Source organism: Canis aureus, chromosome 2, assembly GCF_053574225.1.
Source record: "Canis aureus isolate CA01 chromosome 2, VMU_Caureus_v.1.0, whole genome shotgun sequence".
NCBI lineage: Eukaryota > Metazoa > Chordata > Mammalia > Carnivora > Canidae > Canis > Canis aureus.
Window position 1 is genome coordinate 38386145 of NC_135612.1, and position 17497 is coordinate 38403641.

A 17497-nucleotide genomic window follows, 5' to 3' on the forward strand; every position below is an offset into this window, starting at 1 on the left:
CTCTGGCAGAGTACCAGGTGACAATGAAGAAGTCCTGGTGCTGAACCCAAAAGGACTTCATGTGGACCAAGAGAACGTGGGTAAGGAAGCTGGTGCCCAGGCAGATGCACCTGTTGCAGTCCATCACCCTGGACAGTGGCTGTCCCTTGAGTCCCACTGTTTCTCCCTCCTCTTATCGGGACCTTCTGTAATCTGTGATGAACTTGATGCCGGGCCAGTCACTGTGTCCCTTCGGTGCCCTCTGTGAAACTGATGAACAGCCGTGTTGCTAACAGGATATCTAATCTAGAGTTGACCATGTATTCTGGCCACAGTGACTCTCCTCAACAAAACTGTGCCTGGAGATGTGTTTGGGTGTGTGGTTGTCTGCTTATCTGCTTATCAGAAAGGCTTTGCTTCTTTTGCAGGACTTTCAGCTTTTATTTTATTTCTTTTAAAGATTTTATTTATTTATTCATGAGAGGCACAGAGAGAGAGTGAGAGGCAGAGACACAGGCAGAGGGAGAAGCAGGCTCCATGCAGGGAGCCTGAAGTGGGACTCGATCTGGGGACTCCAGGATCATGCCCTGGGCCGAATGCAGGCGCTAAACCGCTGAACCACCCAGGGATCCCCTCAGCTTTTATTTTAGTTAGGGTTCACAAAGCTGCATTTAAGTCAAAAGTAAAAGACCCACTTGATGGTAGGAAAAGAAAATACAGTGTAATTTTTTTTTTTTTTGTACACTCAGTCTGGGAGGGCTTTTAACTGCTTTTCACTTTCTATGTATATTTAAGTCAGTAAAGGAATATTGCTCGGGTCCCAGGAAGGCTGAATTACAACCATCTCAGTGTAATTGAAATGGGGTGTTAACATTTCCTCTGGACTTGGTACTAATTCTAAATCTGTTGATTAATAGTTTTAAACTTTTACAGTAGTAAATATATTAATTCTGCCCTTCACACTGAAATCCAATTTGAGGACATGTGTTTGGATTTTTGTCTGTGCCTTCTGTGTGAAGGAAAGATACACTACCTGCCTCCAGGTGGACAGACCGGCAACACCGCGTTGCAGCCAAGGTCAGCCAGGTGCTGCCCCCTGGCGGTGGGGCCGCCATGCTGGGTCTGAGGCTTGGAGCGGGGCGGTGAGGACACCTATTTACATTCTCCTCTCCTTAGATGTCAAGAGTGCCAGGAAATCCACAACATAGTTTTCAGTGTTTCCTTCTTCTTTACACAGGGCAGGGGGGATCAGTAAATTGTCTTTAGCAAACCAACAATTTACTTCTTTCAAATCCAATGCCTTGGCCAGTTGATTCTGTAGTTCCAGATTTTGCTTCACTTAGTGATCTTTGATCTGAAACCTATAACCTACTACGGTGCCCTCAAAAGTACTTAAACCAGAAGTTTATGGGGCACCTGGGTGGCTTCAGTTGGTTAAGTGTCCAAACCTTGATTTCAGCTCAGGTCAAGATCTCAGGATCATTAGATCGAGTCCCTCCCCCCTCAACCCCCTTGAGCTCCATGCTCAGTGGGGAGTAGGCCTGAGATTCTCTCCTTCCCTCTGCCCTTCCCTCCACTCGTACCCATATGTGCATGCTCTCTCTGTCTTTAAAATAAATATATATATATTTTAAAGTTTAGATTAACACTTTACACTTTATTATAAAATAAAGTCCAGCCTCTTTGCCACCACCAAGCAGTTTTGGGAAACACCTAATACATACATTTAGTTGCTGAAAACTAGGAATGAATAGTAACACAAAAGGCATTGACCTCAAAAACAACTTTTTCCTTAAAAATGATCAACTCCATTAGTGAAAAAATTTTTTATACCACATTTGCAAAAAAGGCTTTTCTAGGTGCCTCAGGACTACCATCCTGAATAGTATTTCTACCGAAGAGAAATGCAATAGATATAATCCAAACTGCTGCCACCAGAGGAAAAATGCTTTAAATGTGTGTTGATAGATTCAAGGTTAGGACTTACTTGAATATTTTTGGAAGCACCTCTCCACATCCTTTCCACCCTGAAAAAAAACTAGTCTTTTGGTTCATGCCCATGATTGTTTTCTGCCACAGATAACTGTGATCCTGGGAGCCGTTGTGGCAGGTGCTTTGTGACATCGAATGAAGTCACTGGGCAACTACTGCTGACGGTATGCCAACGCCCATCAGCTCTAGACACTGAAGGATGGACAATGAAGTACTGTGAATAAGGAGAGGGCTGAGGGCCCTTGGAAAGAACCTGACTGTGATTTGGAATGATGGCTGGTGGTCCCCATCTGAAGGCTTTAAGGTAATAGTTACAATGACCCTTAGTCTTTCCCTCCTGCTGTGGACTAAATTTTTGTGTCTTCCCCCTTCCCTAGAATTCATATGTTGAAATCCTACCCCTCAATGTGATGGTCTTTGGAATTAGCACCTTAGGGAGGTGATTAGGTCATGCAAGTGGAGTCCATGAAGGGATTAGTAACCTTATAAGATGGAGCCAAGAGCCTCCTTTCTCTGTCTCCCTGTCTCTCTTGTGCCCTCTCTATCCACCCCACCATCACCATGTGAGGACACAGCAAGACAGCCATCTGAAAACCAAGAAAAGGGCTTTCATCAGATACTGGATCTGCTATGAACTTGAGCTTATATTTCCCAGCCTCCAGAACCATAAGAAATAAATGTTCGTTGTTAAGCTCCCCAGCTACAGTATCTTGTTAGCAGTCTAAAGGGATAAAAATACCTTCCAAGGCTTCCAGAAGTGACTTTGCCATTTTCAACTCATGGGATAGCCTTCAATAGTGTCACTCAAAGGTGCATATGGTAAAACAGTGGAAATATTTATTCTTTTCCATTTGAACATTGAAATATTGGTGAAAATTTTTCTGGAAAAAGAGAAATAATCCCTGAGCGGGCCCCCATGAAGATAAGGAAGGAAGTAATTTGAGAGGTAAACCAGGATTCACCTCAGAGCACCCCTGAGGTGCTGCCCACATATACCAGAGGTATAGACACAGAGTGCCAGTGTGTCTGGGCACCCTGCAAGACCATCACTCAGATCCAATTCATGGATTTCTCTTGGAAATGAGTTTCAATGACCCAGAGTGAAGAAGGAGTCCAGGGGCCAAGCCTATAGTATGAACCGTTGGATGAGAAGTTGGATGGTCTGATTGGAGAGCTCGCCTGAGAAAAGTATGGGAGCCTCCCCTTCTATGGCAAACTGAGTAATAGGAGTCAATCAATCTGATCTATCCAACTAGAAAAGCTGCATAAAACATAAGAAATATCTGCTAAAAGACATCAGATTAGCAACAGGATTACAAAGAATGACAACATGTGGGGCCATTTTTAGTCCAGGAGTGACTACCAATTCCATAAGAATGGAAACATCAGAGTTTGGGACCCATCAAGAATAAAAGGACTAGTGGGAGTGAGATACTCTTTGCTTTGAGAGATCAAAGGATTGCCTTCTAGGAGAAGCAAGGAAATTAGCCTTTATAGGGACTAGAGCCTGGCTTCAGTCCTGAGAGTGGCCCAGGAGACCTCAATTCCTGAATTGTATGAAAGGGATCTTGACTGCCATGAACATGCCAGAAACAATCGGAAATTATCTGTAAAAAGACAATAACATTACCCCATCCTTCAAACTCTTTCTACAAAAAAAAGCTTTGCACATATAATATCTGACTCACAATAAAAGATAACCAAGCAGTCAAGAACACAAACCAACACAAATAAAAACTAGCAGAAACACTGAGCAATTGAAACAGGCCCACACAAGTTCCAGATTTTGAAGATACCATTCACAGATTCTTAATTAGCTATGTTTACTACTTTCAGGGAGATAAAAGACAAGATTAAGATTTTGGTGCATTTGAAGCTGTTTTTTATAGCATAAATGAAAGAAGCCAGATTCAAAGGTCTATATATTGTGTGACTCCATTCATATGACATTCTGCCAAAGGCAGAAAACACATCAGCAATTGCTTGGGTTGGGGATCAGGAAGTGGCTGACCTCAAAGGGGAACTTTTAGGGCTATGGAACTGTCTGCCTGGTACTGGGGTGGTGGATACAAGACTCTGCATTGATCAAAACCCATAGAACTATACATCACAGACTGCACTATACAGTATGCAAACTTTGAGCATGTGAAGGAGTTGGGGGGACCCCAGCATGGAATATAGACTGTGACCACAGACTCTGACCATATCACAAATGTATGATGTGGCCTCTGGGAAGGAGGTGGACAAAAGCAGCTGACCTAAGTAACTTGGGAAAATGGTGTTTTGACTGGAAACTGAAAGACTGCAAACATAAGCAACTATACTTAAACACTGCTCTAGTTTCTCACGAGATAGACAATTATGAAACTGCTTCACGTGTTTGCTGGGATTGAACAAACAGGTGGCCACATGGCAGATGGTGGGAGCCAGCGTCTCACTGCTGGAGAGAGAGGTAATAGATCACAGTGGCAGGGGGCAGGAATGAGTCCTTCCTCAGGGGCTGCCCCAGAACCTGAGACATCACTGTGATGTGAACACGGGCTTAGTTCAGTGTGCAGGGACAAGTGGAGAAATGACTAAAAGCATATGTGTGTAAATGAGCTGGGACAAACATGTTTCCTGGCTCTGTCTGCTGGGAGGGGCCAGGAGCAGCAGTACTCCAGGAGCATGGAGCATACCCCGCACCCGTTTCTTGGTTTCTAAATACCATATTCATGGGACACCTGGGTGGTTCAGCGGTTGAGTGTCTGCCTTTGGCTCAGGGCATGATTCCTGAGTCCCAGGATCAAGTCCGACATTGAGCTCCCCACGGGAAGCTTGCTTCTCCCTCTGCCTATGTCTCTGCCTCTTTCTCTGTGTTTCTCATGAAAAAATAAATAAAATCTTTTAAAAATGTAAATAAATAAATAAATAAATAAATAAATAAATAAATAAATACCATATTCCAACAAAAGGAATCAGGGCTTCTAGGGAAATGGCTGATTCTAGGGTGTAGTAGCTGGAAGCAGCAGTGGCCTGGACTATGGCATCTCTGGTTCTGGGAAGCAAGCCAGGATGAGAGATGGAGGTACACATCCATCTGCTTCTCTCAGCCTGTGGCATGGAAGGCTGAAGAGAGCAGGTGGCTAGAGGAGAGTCAGCTACCCAAGAATGAGAACTCTCTTTGCCACCAGGATACAGAGATGAATGTCCTTTACCACATTTCTATGAGTGAGGTTGTACATACATCCCCCACAGTAAGTGCTTAAGAGACTGTGGGTAGAAATACACATTTCTTAGTTGGTGGCCAAGAACTTTTCTCCTTTATTGCACACTTACTAGTATATATTACTATACTAACACTGAGTTTAATAGTTGTTGTGGATAGTACAGAAAAAGGATTTCTGTAATTAAAAAGGAATTCCATAAAATGTTAGTGTATGAGTCCATAAAGACAGCTGGGTTGATGATTTTGTTAATAAACAAGATGTTAAAGGGGGCCCTGGGTGATTCAGTCAGTTAAGCATCTGCCTTTGGCTCAGATTATGATCCCAGTGTCCTGGGATCCAGCCCCACATCAGGCTCTCTGCTTAGCAGGGAGTCTGTTTCTTTTATCCACGACCCCCAGCTCATGCTCACTCACTCTATCGCAAATGAATAAATAAATATCTTTAATAAACAAACAAACAAGAAATACCCCAGTTGTTGAAACAAACTTGTATTGAAAATCACCGGTGACATACTAGGGAAGCTACGCCCTTACTGGGAAGAGGTTGAGCCAAAACTTGAAGAAATGATGTCATGATTTAAAGTGAGACTATCTCTTCTCATAGGCTTTGAATAAACAAAGTGCTAGGCTTTACCTGAAAGCTGTAAAAATCTGTTATTTAGATATATGTCTTAGTCCATTCAGGTTGCTCTAATGAAGCACCCCCAGTGGGGAGGCTTATAAACAACAAAAATTTATGTCTCCCAGTTCTGGAACCTGGAAGTCTGAGGTCAGGGTACCGGCATAGGCAAGTGAGGGCACTCTTCCAAGTTGTAGACTTCTCTATCCTCATGAGGTCGAAGGGGGAGGGGAGCCTTCTGGGGCCCCTTATGCAAGGGTGCTAATCCCATCATGGGGCTCTACTCTACTCTCAAAGTCCCCAGCTCCTAATATCATTATTTTGAGGATTAGGATTTTAGCATATGACTTTTGGCAAAGGCTGCAAAAATTCATGGACCATAGCGATACATTAATAAATGGTGTTAAAATCTCCAATAATAAGAAAAGTTAAGACCCCTTATTTGAAAAGAAAAATGCCTATGCTTTCTCCTGAGTTTCTCCAAAAGTAAGATCTCGAAGTAGTGATTGACATTTTTCTCATAATGAATCCTCTCAGGACATTGTACAGCCTATGGCAGGTACAATGGAAGAAAACAACATTCTTCACTCTAGGAGATTGATTATGAGTACAATCCTTCCTAGTTGAATGTTGTTCTCCTTTTGCTTCAGTTAATTAAAATAGAACTCAGTGGCACAGATACTGAGCTCTTAATTTTTTTTGAGACTTTATTTATTTATTTATGAGAGAAAAACAGCATGCGCACAAGAGCAGAGGGAGGGGCAGAGGGAGAAGCAGAGCCCCCGTTGAGCAGGGAGCCAGATGCGGGGCTCCATCCCAGGACCTGGAGACCATGACCTGAGTCGAAGGCGGATGCTTAACCGACTGAGCCACTCAAACGCCCCATTAATATTTTGAAATATAATGTTACTTGTGAAAAATAATTAGTGTAAGGTTGTGTATGTACTGTGCATATACTTCAAGTTCAAGTAATGGATTTCATTGTAGTTCTAAAGAAAAGTTAATGGCACAAAATATAGCAGTATAACCATGATGATAGTGCCATTAAGTACTCTTCCCCCTTAAATTCTCTATACTTTTCTAACTAATACTCAAAATTGCTTCTGAGAGAGAGTGGCAGAGAGAGAGAGAAAGAGAAAGTGTGTGCTGATTAGTCATAGTTGAAGAGAGAACCTGAGCTGAAATGTAGGCCTGAGATGTGGGGTCTGAATCCATTTGGAGAGGGTATATGCCTCCAGTATACTGTGTGAGTGCTCAGTTGAGAGACCTCCTTGTCCTCTGGAAAAGTATGGAGGGATACAGCAGATGGAGGCCAGGGATGGACCCCAGGACCAGGATTTGCCAGTAAGGAGCCAGGTGAGCTTGTTCCCCACCTCCACCCCCAGGCCTGGCAGTCAGGAGCCAGTCCCTTCATTTTCCTCTGGGGTTTTGGACAAACCACCCAACAGTTGGATAGAGGCTCTTCACCTGGGGACAGCAGTGATAATATCATCTGTCTGCCTCTGTCCCTGGGGTGTGGGAGAGACAGGAGGAGACAGGGCCAGAGAGATGCTTTGTGATCAGGGACCAGCCGAGGTCTGGGGACTCCTCATTCACAATACTCTCAGGAGCTCCATGGCTAAGCATGCTGGTAGAAGCTCAACTCTGGCCCTGCCCACCCCAGTGGTCCCTGGTGAATTGTGGCTCTCTGGTCCTCTATAACCAGATGCCCTTACCTCTCTATTCCTCCATGCAGGCCCCTGAGGTTTCTCTGGGTCTGGCCAAAGCTCATGCTGTAAAACTTCAACTCAGATCCGTCCCATCGAAGCCAGCGACTTTATCCACATATGCTGGCATCAGGGAGACTTTGACAAGATAGGACCAGAGCTGCCCTGATGTCCCCTTCCCCCATCTCCTCATCAGCCTTCGAGAACCTGAAGCCAGCCACACTAGTCTGCACAGACCATCAGGGCACCTAATTGATCAAAAGTTTGCAAGAAGCAGCCATTAGGGTTTGAGATGTTCCTCCTCCTGGATCATCTTCAGAAAGCTACGAGAGCTTGGCCTCCCCAGGACCAGGAATATACCTGTGGATAGCCCTAGATTCAATCCCAGCCTCACCGGCCACACCCTGTGGCCCTTTCCTGCTCTAGGATGGCCTCCCAAAGAAAAAGAAAAGGTTGGGAGAAACAGCTATTCATCAGCTCACCAGGTCCAGCATGAAGGGCAAAGGGTAGTTAGTGGTCCTCAGGGGTCAGATCCGGCAGGTGTGCTGCTGAGTCATCCTCCCCCTGCACTAGCTCTGAGCCCAGCTGCCAGGCCAGCTGGTGCTCCTGGGGGCCTTCTACACCTTCTGACCTCAGTACAGCACCCTGTTCATGAGTATGCAGTGCCCAGCTCCCCCTGGCACGCAGGCTCCCTGAGGACAGGACAGGGCTCCCCATACCCTGCCTCCTACCACCATCTGGGTTGGAGTCAAGGAAGTGGCCCATGAACATCTGCAGAGAGAGGGTGAAGGAGCCAGAGGTCAGGCCAGGGACAGAAGGAGTAGGCCTGGAGCAGGCTCATTTCAAGAGCACCATGCTGGGCAGAACTGAAAGTGCCACTGTTGGGAGGATGGAATTGTAGCACACGCAGAGCACTTGAGGGAGTGCCCAGGGATGGGGGAGCACACCAGCAACTCTGGGGAGCACACCTCTGCCCCTAGCAGGGCAGAGATCCCGTGGAGAAGAGGGCACACTGCCTCCATAGCAAGCATGCAGCCACCAGTCTCTCCCCAGTCAGCTACTTTGTTAAGAAAAAGGAGCCTCAAGTGAAGGGTCTGGGTGGGGATGCCAGATTTAGAAAGAAGAAATAAAGTATGGGCGCATGGTTAAATCTGAATTTCCAATAAACATCGAACACAATTTTTAGTTTAAATATGTCGTGTACAATATTTGGGACATACTAAAACATTTTCCATCGAATTTCTGCTCAAATTTAACTGGTGTCTGTCTATTCAGGCTGTTCTAACAGAACACCACAGCCTGGGTGGCTTATAAACAACAGACACCCATTTCTCACAGCTCCGGAGGCTGGGAATCCTACGATCAAGCACCAGCAGAGTCCGTGTGCGGTGGGAGCCCACTTCCTGGTTCAGAGACAGCGGTTTTCTTGCTGTGTTTTCTCGTGGCAGAAGAGGCCTGCTGGCTCTCTGGGGTCTTTTATGAGAGCACTAATCCCATTCACGAGTGCTCCCTCATAACCATCTCTCAAAGGCCTCATCTCCTAATACCATCCCATTGGGGACTGGGATTTAACATATGAATTTTGGGAGGACATAAGCATTCAGGCTATAAACAGTGGGCATCCAGTATTTTCTCTAGAGACCCTAATTTGGGTGACTCCGGAGGAACAGGTGTCCTCCACAGCTACGTGCAGAGGTAGAAGTAAGGCACTCCCCACTTCTGGTGACATTAAACTATTAGGAAACTGCATCCCCTGAATTCATGACCTAGTGTCCTCAAATCTGACTTGCCCGAGCAGCGGGCCTTCTCTTGAATGGGGAAGCAAAGCAGGGAAAAAGGAAGGGGATGTGGAATCTGCTCTGGCAGACCTGCTGGCAGAGGGGGTTTTGTGGGGCTGAGCAGCCCAGGACTCATTTGCTGAGGGGTCCAGTGGTTCTGTGCTCCAGAGGGACCGTCTACCACTCCAACTCTCCGACCCTCATAACCCTGGAACACGGAGGCTACTCCCCTCTGGCTGTGGGAAACGATTTACTTAGGTCTGAAAAATGGGTCGATGGTCAGAACAGCACTAACCTTTCTGGGCCCCAGGCCTCACAAGCAGCATCTAAGGAAAGTCCCTGGAGCCCCCCTGCACTGAGAGCCAGGAGCAGGCAGGGAGGAAGCCAGCCCTCACACCTGCCCCAGGTGTGGAAGTGGGTGTGAGATGAGCACATCTGACAAACCTGTCCACCCACCAAGAGAAAATGCTCCACAGTGGGACTGGGGCAGGGCAGCGGCAAGCCTGGCTCTGAGGGAACAGGTGTACAGGAGTGTGTGAGCCTGTGTGTGCCTATGCGTGTCTATTCATGTGTATCTGTATGTCTGTGTGCATCCGTCCTGGGTGTGTCTGTGGTGGCTTTGTGCATGTGTTGAGTGTCTGTAGGTATGTGTATCTGTCTTTCTTCTGCGGGGGGTGTCGGTGAGTACCTGTGAATGTCTTTTAGTCTGTGTATGTGTCTGTCCGTGTGTCCCTGTGTCTCTGTGCCTGGCAGTGCGTCTCCATGTGTGAAGGTGTCTGTGGGTTTCCCAGGGTATGCATGTCTGTACTCAGGTGTGGGGGAACATTTCTTTCTTCAGAGCCCACCGGCCTCTCTGCCAGGGAGAGGCCAAGGGGGAAAGTGGGCCATCTTCATGGGTCTCCAAGGTGCAGGCTGAAACTCTCATGAGATACCCTCTTTCTAGAAAACATCTTGTTGGGCGGGGAGGGGATGTCCTTCTGGTCTTGAGGCACCTGGTGCCTCTCCTCGCAGCTGCCTGGAGCCACAGCAGGCAGCAGCAGGCAGTGTGGGAAGGTTGGAGGTGAGTTGCTCTTAGCTCCGGCTCAGACAGCAAGATGGGCCAAGACTGCTGTTGGCCATGCTGAGCAGAGCTGCAGTCTGGCTTGTCTGGAATCCCCGGGAAAACAAAACAAAACAAAACAAAAAAAAACAGGAAATTCCCAAGTGGCTCCTGAAAATGACTTGTATCTAGTAGGGTAAAAGTGGATAGTCTTTAGGAAAAACAAGATTCTTAACTCACACTTTCTTCCCAGGCTCATTTTTTCCCCAAAGAGATGTTTTTTACAAATTGTGAATGGATTTTTTTTAAAAAAGATCTTATTTATTTATTCATGAGAGAGGCAGAGACACAGGCAGAGGGAGAGGCACAGGGAGCCTGATGTGGGACTCGATTCCAGGACCCCAGATCACACCCTGAGCCAAAGGCAGATGCTCAACCACTGAGCCACTCAGATGCCCCTTGTGAATGGATTTTTAACACATATAATAAAAGGACATGGAAAGCAGGCTTAAAGGGGATGGAATCCATATTTAGTTAAAGAAAATGTGATGCACGAAATAGGGTGCACACACCCACACCCTGTGGCCATGGTTGCTGCCTGCAATGTGCCATGTGTCTTCCGGATGCCCAGGCATATGTGAGCGTATGTGGGGATACTTACACTAGCATTTTCCCCACATGTGGAGCTCACTGAGCACGTAGCAAAACATCTTAATCCACGGAATCCTGCTTTCCAGTGGCAGACACATGCCATTGTGTGAATGGATGAAGCTGTTCTTAAACTGTGCCATGTTTGGTGAGCTTTAGGTGTTTCCTGACTTTTGTCACACCTTCATCCTTTGTTTTCACTTGATTGTGAGTACATTTTCAGGATTAAATCCCACAGATGGAGTCACTGAGTCATGTGTATATGAACACACGTTGAGTGACGCTGCTAATCCAGACGGAATGGAGGTGGGTAGAGCCAAGAGTGGCTTGGCTGGACGCAAACCACATGGCCACCAACTTCAGCCCCAGTGGGGGACAGAGGAGCAGGGCAAGTATGCCCTGAAGAGGTGACCAATGCTGCCCACACCCAACACCGCCTGAAGGGACAGAGGGAGAGAGGGGAGACACTCAGCATCCGGATGAGGTACTGTGGATTCTCACCAGGTTCTCATTAGGATCAGGCTAAAAGGACCATTAGGGGCACCAAGTCCTGTGGACCCTCTGGCTCAAGGAGCAGGATGTAGCTGATGACGACAAGCTGCTCCAGGAATAGGAATAGGAAGTTGTATTTCTCTGTACTTAAGAGAAGGGCAGAGCAAATGTGCAGCCCACTCAAGAGTGATTCCTCAATTTTTGCCCCATTCTCCTTGAGTTCCAGTTCATCCCTCCCAAGCTGGCCCCATAACCACATCGGTCTTCTTCTTCTTCTTTTTTTTTTACCACGTCCGTCTTCTGTGTCTCACATTTCATACCCTGCCTGTGCCAAGCTACCCAGGACAGGGGGCTACCATGGGTGGGATTCCTCAGCTACCAGAGGTCTGAGACCCACCTGCAAACTCAGAAGGTAGCTGAGGCCTCCAGCCAGGACCCAATCCTCTGCTGCCTTGTTGGCCTGTGGGTGAGTGTTTCCCAATGTCTCGGGACCGGCTCCACCCCCATACTCACTACTGAGTGTATGCTGCTGGTATAGACCAAACCTGACCAACCATGAGTCCAACACACTGTGCCAGAAGAGGGACTCTGTCCTGAGACTCAGGGGGTCAGGCCCCAAGTGGATAACCAGATGCCTGGTCTGGGCCCCTCTGCCCTGGGTTCTGTCTTCATCCTGGTGCAGCTCAGAGGCTGCTTACACAGAACACAATGACAGCTCTTGAACTTCACACAGAAGCAGCTGTGTCCCACCCAGAAACTTCCTCCCACAGTACATGAGTTTCTGTTGTACATTCAAAGAGTGAGGGAGTCATTAAGATGAATAATCTGCTCTGTTAAAATTTGGATACAATCACACGAGTATGTTCTTTGCCCATGATGAAATCAAACTAGAAATCAATACCAAAAAACAAAAAACACAACAGGAAAATCTATAAATACTGAAAATTAAATGGTATACTTCTAAATAATCCATGCATTGGGGCAGCCCCGGTGGCGCAGCGGATTGGCACCGCCTGCAGCCTGAGGTGTGATCCTGGAGACCCGGGATCGAGTCCCACATCAGGCTCCCTGTGTGGAGCCTGCTTCTCCCTCTGCCTGTGTCTCTGCCTCTCTCTCTGTGTGTCTATGACTAAATAAATAAAATCTTTAAATAAATAAATAAATAAATAAATAAATAAATAAATAAATAAATAATCCATGCATCAAAGAGGAAATCTCAAAGGAATTTTTAAAATACACAGAACTGAATAAAAATTGTGATGGCTAATTTTATCTATCAACTTGAATAGGCTAAGAGTTGCCCACGTATCTGGTTAAACATTATCTCTGGGTGTGTCTATGAGAGTGTCCTTGGAAGCAATTAGCATTTGATGTGATGGACTCAATAAAGCAGAAGGCCTCCCTAACATGGGTGGGCACCATCCAATTCAACGAGGGCCTGTATAGCACAAAAAGGCAGAGGAAGGTTGAACTCACTCTCTGCTTGACTGCTGGAGCTATAATGTTAATCTTCTGCCCTTGTTGGTTCCTGGCTCTCAGGCCTTCCAAGTTAAACTAGAATTTTTAAAAAATTATTTTATTTATTTATTTCATACATACACAGAGAGCACAAGCAAGTGGAGTGGCATAGGGAGAGAGAGAAGCAGGCTCTCCCTGAACAGAGAGCCCGACATGGGACTTGATCCTGGGGGGGGGGGGGGGGGTCCTGGGATCATGATCTGAGCTGAAGGCAGATGCTTAACCAACAAAGCCATCAGGTGCCCCTAAACAGGAATCTATAGCATTGGCTCTCAGATTTCAGACCTTCCAATTGCACCTCTGACTGTCCTGAGTCTCCCAACTTGCAGATGACAGATCATGGGACTTCCCAGCTTCTGTAATCACCTGAGTCAATACCATATACAAAATCTTTTTATACATATATGGAGATGATAGATATATATAGATAGATGATAGATAGATAGATGATAGATTAGATAGATTAGATAGAGAGATATAGATAGATAAATGATATAGATGATAGAGAATATCGAGATACAGAGATATATATGATCTGCCCATGATCTACCTTTAGTTAGATGATATAGTATATAGATACCCTATTGGTTTTGTTTCTCTGGAGAGCCCTGACTAATAAGAAAGAAAGAAAGAAAGAAAGAAAGAAGGAAAGAAAGAAAGAAAGAAAGAAAGAAAGAAAGAAAGAAAGAAAAGAAAGAAAGAAAAGAAAGAAAGAAAAGAAAGAAAACAAGCAAGCAGCATATGTAAAGAAGCAAGACGTAGCTAAAGCAATGTTGAGAGGGAAATTTATTGCACGAAAATCTTATATTAGAAGAGGTAAAGGACTTCCAGCATGACAACATGAGGAGTTCTGTAGACTTGCTCCTCAGTGAAACTGCTGAAAAGCATAAAAAACAACTATTTAGTGTCAGGTAGTGGTCCCAAGGATATACAGCAAGTGAAAAAACAAGTATTCAAGAAAATCTACTATAATTCACTAAGGACAGTGGGAGTTTGTAGTATTTGAATCAAAACCTGTTTCATCCCTTTTCCCTCTTAACTCAGGAAGACAGAATCTCCATTCCAGTTGGGTGCAGCCAAGAACACATTGCTTTTTCTCCCTGGGGCTCACAGCTGGAGACCTACAGAATCTTCCCAGGAAGGACAGGTCAGCACTTCTTATCCTACCTCCAGCTGCCTTAAGCTAAGTTTTAGGTGACTATGGCTGAGAGGTGGGAGAGACCTTCTGCACAGCCACCACTTATGGGTAAATTTTCCACTTTAGACAGGGTACCACTGAGAATATAGGGACACCAAATACCTCTTCCCCCCACCCCCTTGTAAGGCAGTGATTCCGTACTAGGAAAGGTAAACAGAAACACAGAGGCCCCTGCCCAAACCCATCTACCAGGCGCCCACGTCCCAAAATGTGGATAGCACCTGAAGAAAAGTACATCATTCCCCATCCTACCTCGATAGCTAAGACTCTGCTTTGCCTGGGGGGAAAGCAGAGAACTTGAGAAAGAAACCCCAGGAGGAGTCCGTCTGGTATGAAAATAAACATTGACCCCCCTCCACAACCACTCTTTGAAAGGAGCCATAATTTGATTGGATTAGTCTATAGAGTAATTCTTGAGAACAATATAGCAATTAGCCAGCATCTAGTGGAACATAATAACTGGGTGTTGTCAGAGAAAGAGACAGTCAGAGAGAGCGCTGCCAAACCCATGGTCATTACATAGTGAATTTGGGCATACCCAAGGCTGTCCCCCACTCTGTTAGAGCAATATCAAAGGCTTAACACTGTAGGGGGGAATAAATTCTACAAAAATAATCCAACCATTCACTAAACAAATAAGCATTCAAATAATAATAGCAAGCCTTTTAGATTCGAAGATAAAGCTAGATTGAAAGTAAATAGATAGGGGTGCCCGGGTGGCTCAGCAGTTGACCATCTACCTTCAGCTCAGGCTGTGATTCTGGGATCCTGGGATCAAGTTCCCTATCTGGCTCCCCGCAGGGAGCCTGCTTCTCCCTCTGCCTAAGTTTCTGCCTCTCTCTGTGTGTCTTTCATGAATAAAGAAATAAAATCTTTTTTAAATGTTTTTTTTTTTTAAAGAAAGTAAATGGATTTAAAAAAATCACATAAAGAGCAACTTCAGGAAAATTGGTATGGCTAGCTTAATATCAGGCAAGCTATACTTCAAAACAAAAAAACTGTTGTGAGAGATAAAGAGAGCCTCAGTACAGGTCAGATCACATTTACCTTCTGCCAAGGGACACAGACACTCATCTGGGATCCCAATTTTTGCCAAGAGAACACCTCGAGATTGCCTGGTCTGGAAGCCAGCAGAGTGTACAGTTGTCATCCCAAAGGATTGTATTTATTTGCATGTCTTAAAAGCTGCTGCCTGAACGTCTAGCTTTCAATCAGCCAAAAGCAAGGTGCTGAGATCCCTCCCTCTGGAACACTCACAGATCTTGGCACACCCTCAATAACTTAGTAATTCCTAACAAACTAAGAATAAGTCAGGCTGATTAGACAGTCACAGAAGTTCAAGAGACAACTAAGAACCAGGGCAAAGTTAAACAGTAAGTTTCATCTCCTACACAAGGCTACTCCTTCAAGCCCGGGATAGGTAGTTGTTTCAGCCACGGTGTAAAAAAACAACACAGAGAATTAAGCAAAATAAAGAAACAGGAGAATACCTTTCAAACAAAAGAACAAGATAAAACCTCAGAGAAAAACCTTAATGAAATGCAGATAAGTAATTTATCTTATAAGATTTCAACGTAATGGTTATAAAGATGCTTGTTGAACTAAGGAGAATAGATGAACACAGTGAGAACTTCAATAAACAGAAAATATAAGAAGTATCAAACAGAAGTTACAGAGCTGAACAATACAATAATTGAACTGAAAAGCAGAGGGGTTCAATAACAGTCTAGATGAAGCAGAAAAATGGATCAGCAAGTTGCAATACAGAGGAACTCACCCAATAAGAATGGAAAAAGAAAAGGAAGGAGAAAAAGAAAAAAATTAAGCAAAGAATGCTTATAGGACTGATAGGACAAAGTAAGTCACATAACATTCACAGTCTGAAAAGAAGAAAAGGGAAAAGGGGCAGAAAACTTTTTGAAGAAATAATGCCCAAAAACTTCCCTGACCTGGGGAAAGAAACAGACGCCAAGATCCAGAAAGCCCAATGAGTTCCAAATAAGATAAACACAAAACAACCCACCGCAATTATAATAAAAATATCAAAAGCAAAAAAAACCTTAAAAGCTGCAAGAAAAAAGCAACTTGTTACTTGTGAGACCACCACCCCCAATCCATACAACTAGCAAATTCCTCAGAAGAAACTTTGCAGTGCTCTTCCAACCAAGAATATTCTACCGAGCAAGGCTATCATTCAAAATTAAAGGAGGAATAGGGTTTTCCAAACAAGCAAAAACTTACAAGAAATGTTAAAGGGACATATTTAAGTTGAAAAGAAAAGGCACTTATTAACAAGAAAACATGAACATAAAAATCTCACCATACAAGATAAATATATAGTAAAGGGTTAATCACTTTTAAAACTAGTATGAAGATTAAAAGACAAAAGTAGTAAAAATAACTACAATAGTTAGTTAAGGGATATACAAAGTAAAAAAATATATAAAATGTAACATCAAAAACATAGATAAATAGATTGAAAGGTAAGAGAGAGAGAGAGAGACCTAGGTCTATATTTATATTGCACATACAGACATCCTATTATCTGCTTCTCTGGAGAACTAATATAGTAACAAAGGGAGATATATCCCAAGAATGAAAGGTGTTTTAACATCTGAATATCAATTAATGTAATATACCATGTCAATAGAATAAAGGACAAAAAACATGTGATCATCTCAATAGAAACAGAAAAAAATTTCACAATATCCAATGCACTTTCATGATTAAAAATACTCAACAAACCAGAAATAGAAGAGATCTTCCTCGATCTAATTAAAGATGTCTACAAAAACCCCACAGCTAATATCATATTTAATGGTGAAAGACTTGATGTTTTTCTCCTGTGATCAAAAACAATACAAGGATGTCTGCTTTCACTACTTCTACTTGACATTATACTGGAGGTTCTAGCTAGGAAATTAGGCAACAAAAAAATAAAAGCATTGAGGTTGGAAAAGAAGTAAAATTATCCAATTTGCATATGACATGATTTTGTGTATTGACAATTCTAATGATCCAGTATAAATCTATTAGAACTTATGAGTTCAGCAAGGTTGCAAGGCACAAGATCAATACACAAAAATCAACTGTATTTCTTCCACACATTAGCAACAAACAATCTGAAAATGAAACTAAGAAAACAATTCCATCTACAACAGAATCAGAAAGAATTAAAAACTCAGCAATGAATTTATCAAAAGAAGTACAAAACCTATACTCCAAAAATTATAAAGTATTGTTAAAAGAAATGAAAATGATTTAAATAAATGGGAAAACATCCTATGTTCATGGATTAGAAAACACTATTGCTAAAATGG

At 44.0% G+C, this 17497-nt stretch overlaps 1 protein-coding gene and 1 long non-coding RNA gene across 5 annotated transcripts in view; one reads left to right on the plus strand and one right to left on the minus strand.

The window, feature by feature from the left end:
• Positions 1–2083, minus strand: part of LOC144296053 (uncharacterized) — a 35224-nt gene extending 33141 nt beyond the window's left edge. For 2 of the 4 annotated variants that reach the window (XR_013363185.1, XM_077868901.1), the window contains exon 1: positions 1967–2083. Coding sequence is in view for 1 of the 4 variants with exons in the window: in XM_077868901.1 (XP_077725027.1) it covers positions 1967–1996 (30 nt within the window). In the remaining 3 variants the exon portion in view is untranslated. The remainder of the gene's footprint in view (positions 1–1966) is intronic. The other 2 variants (XR_013363184.1, XR_013363182.1) reach the window with 1 other exon arrangement.
• A 39-nt stretch (positions 2084–2122) lies between these two features.
• Positions 2123–17497, plus strand: part of LOC144296066 (uncharacterized) — a 33708-nt gene continuing 18333 nt past the window's right edge. The window contains exons 1-2 of the long non-coding RNA XR_013363189.1: positions 2123–2275; positions 14024–14126. This is a non-coding gene — a long non-coding RNA (uncharacterized LOC144296066). The remainder of the gene's footprint in view (positions 2276–14023; positions 14127–17497) is intronic.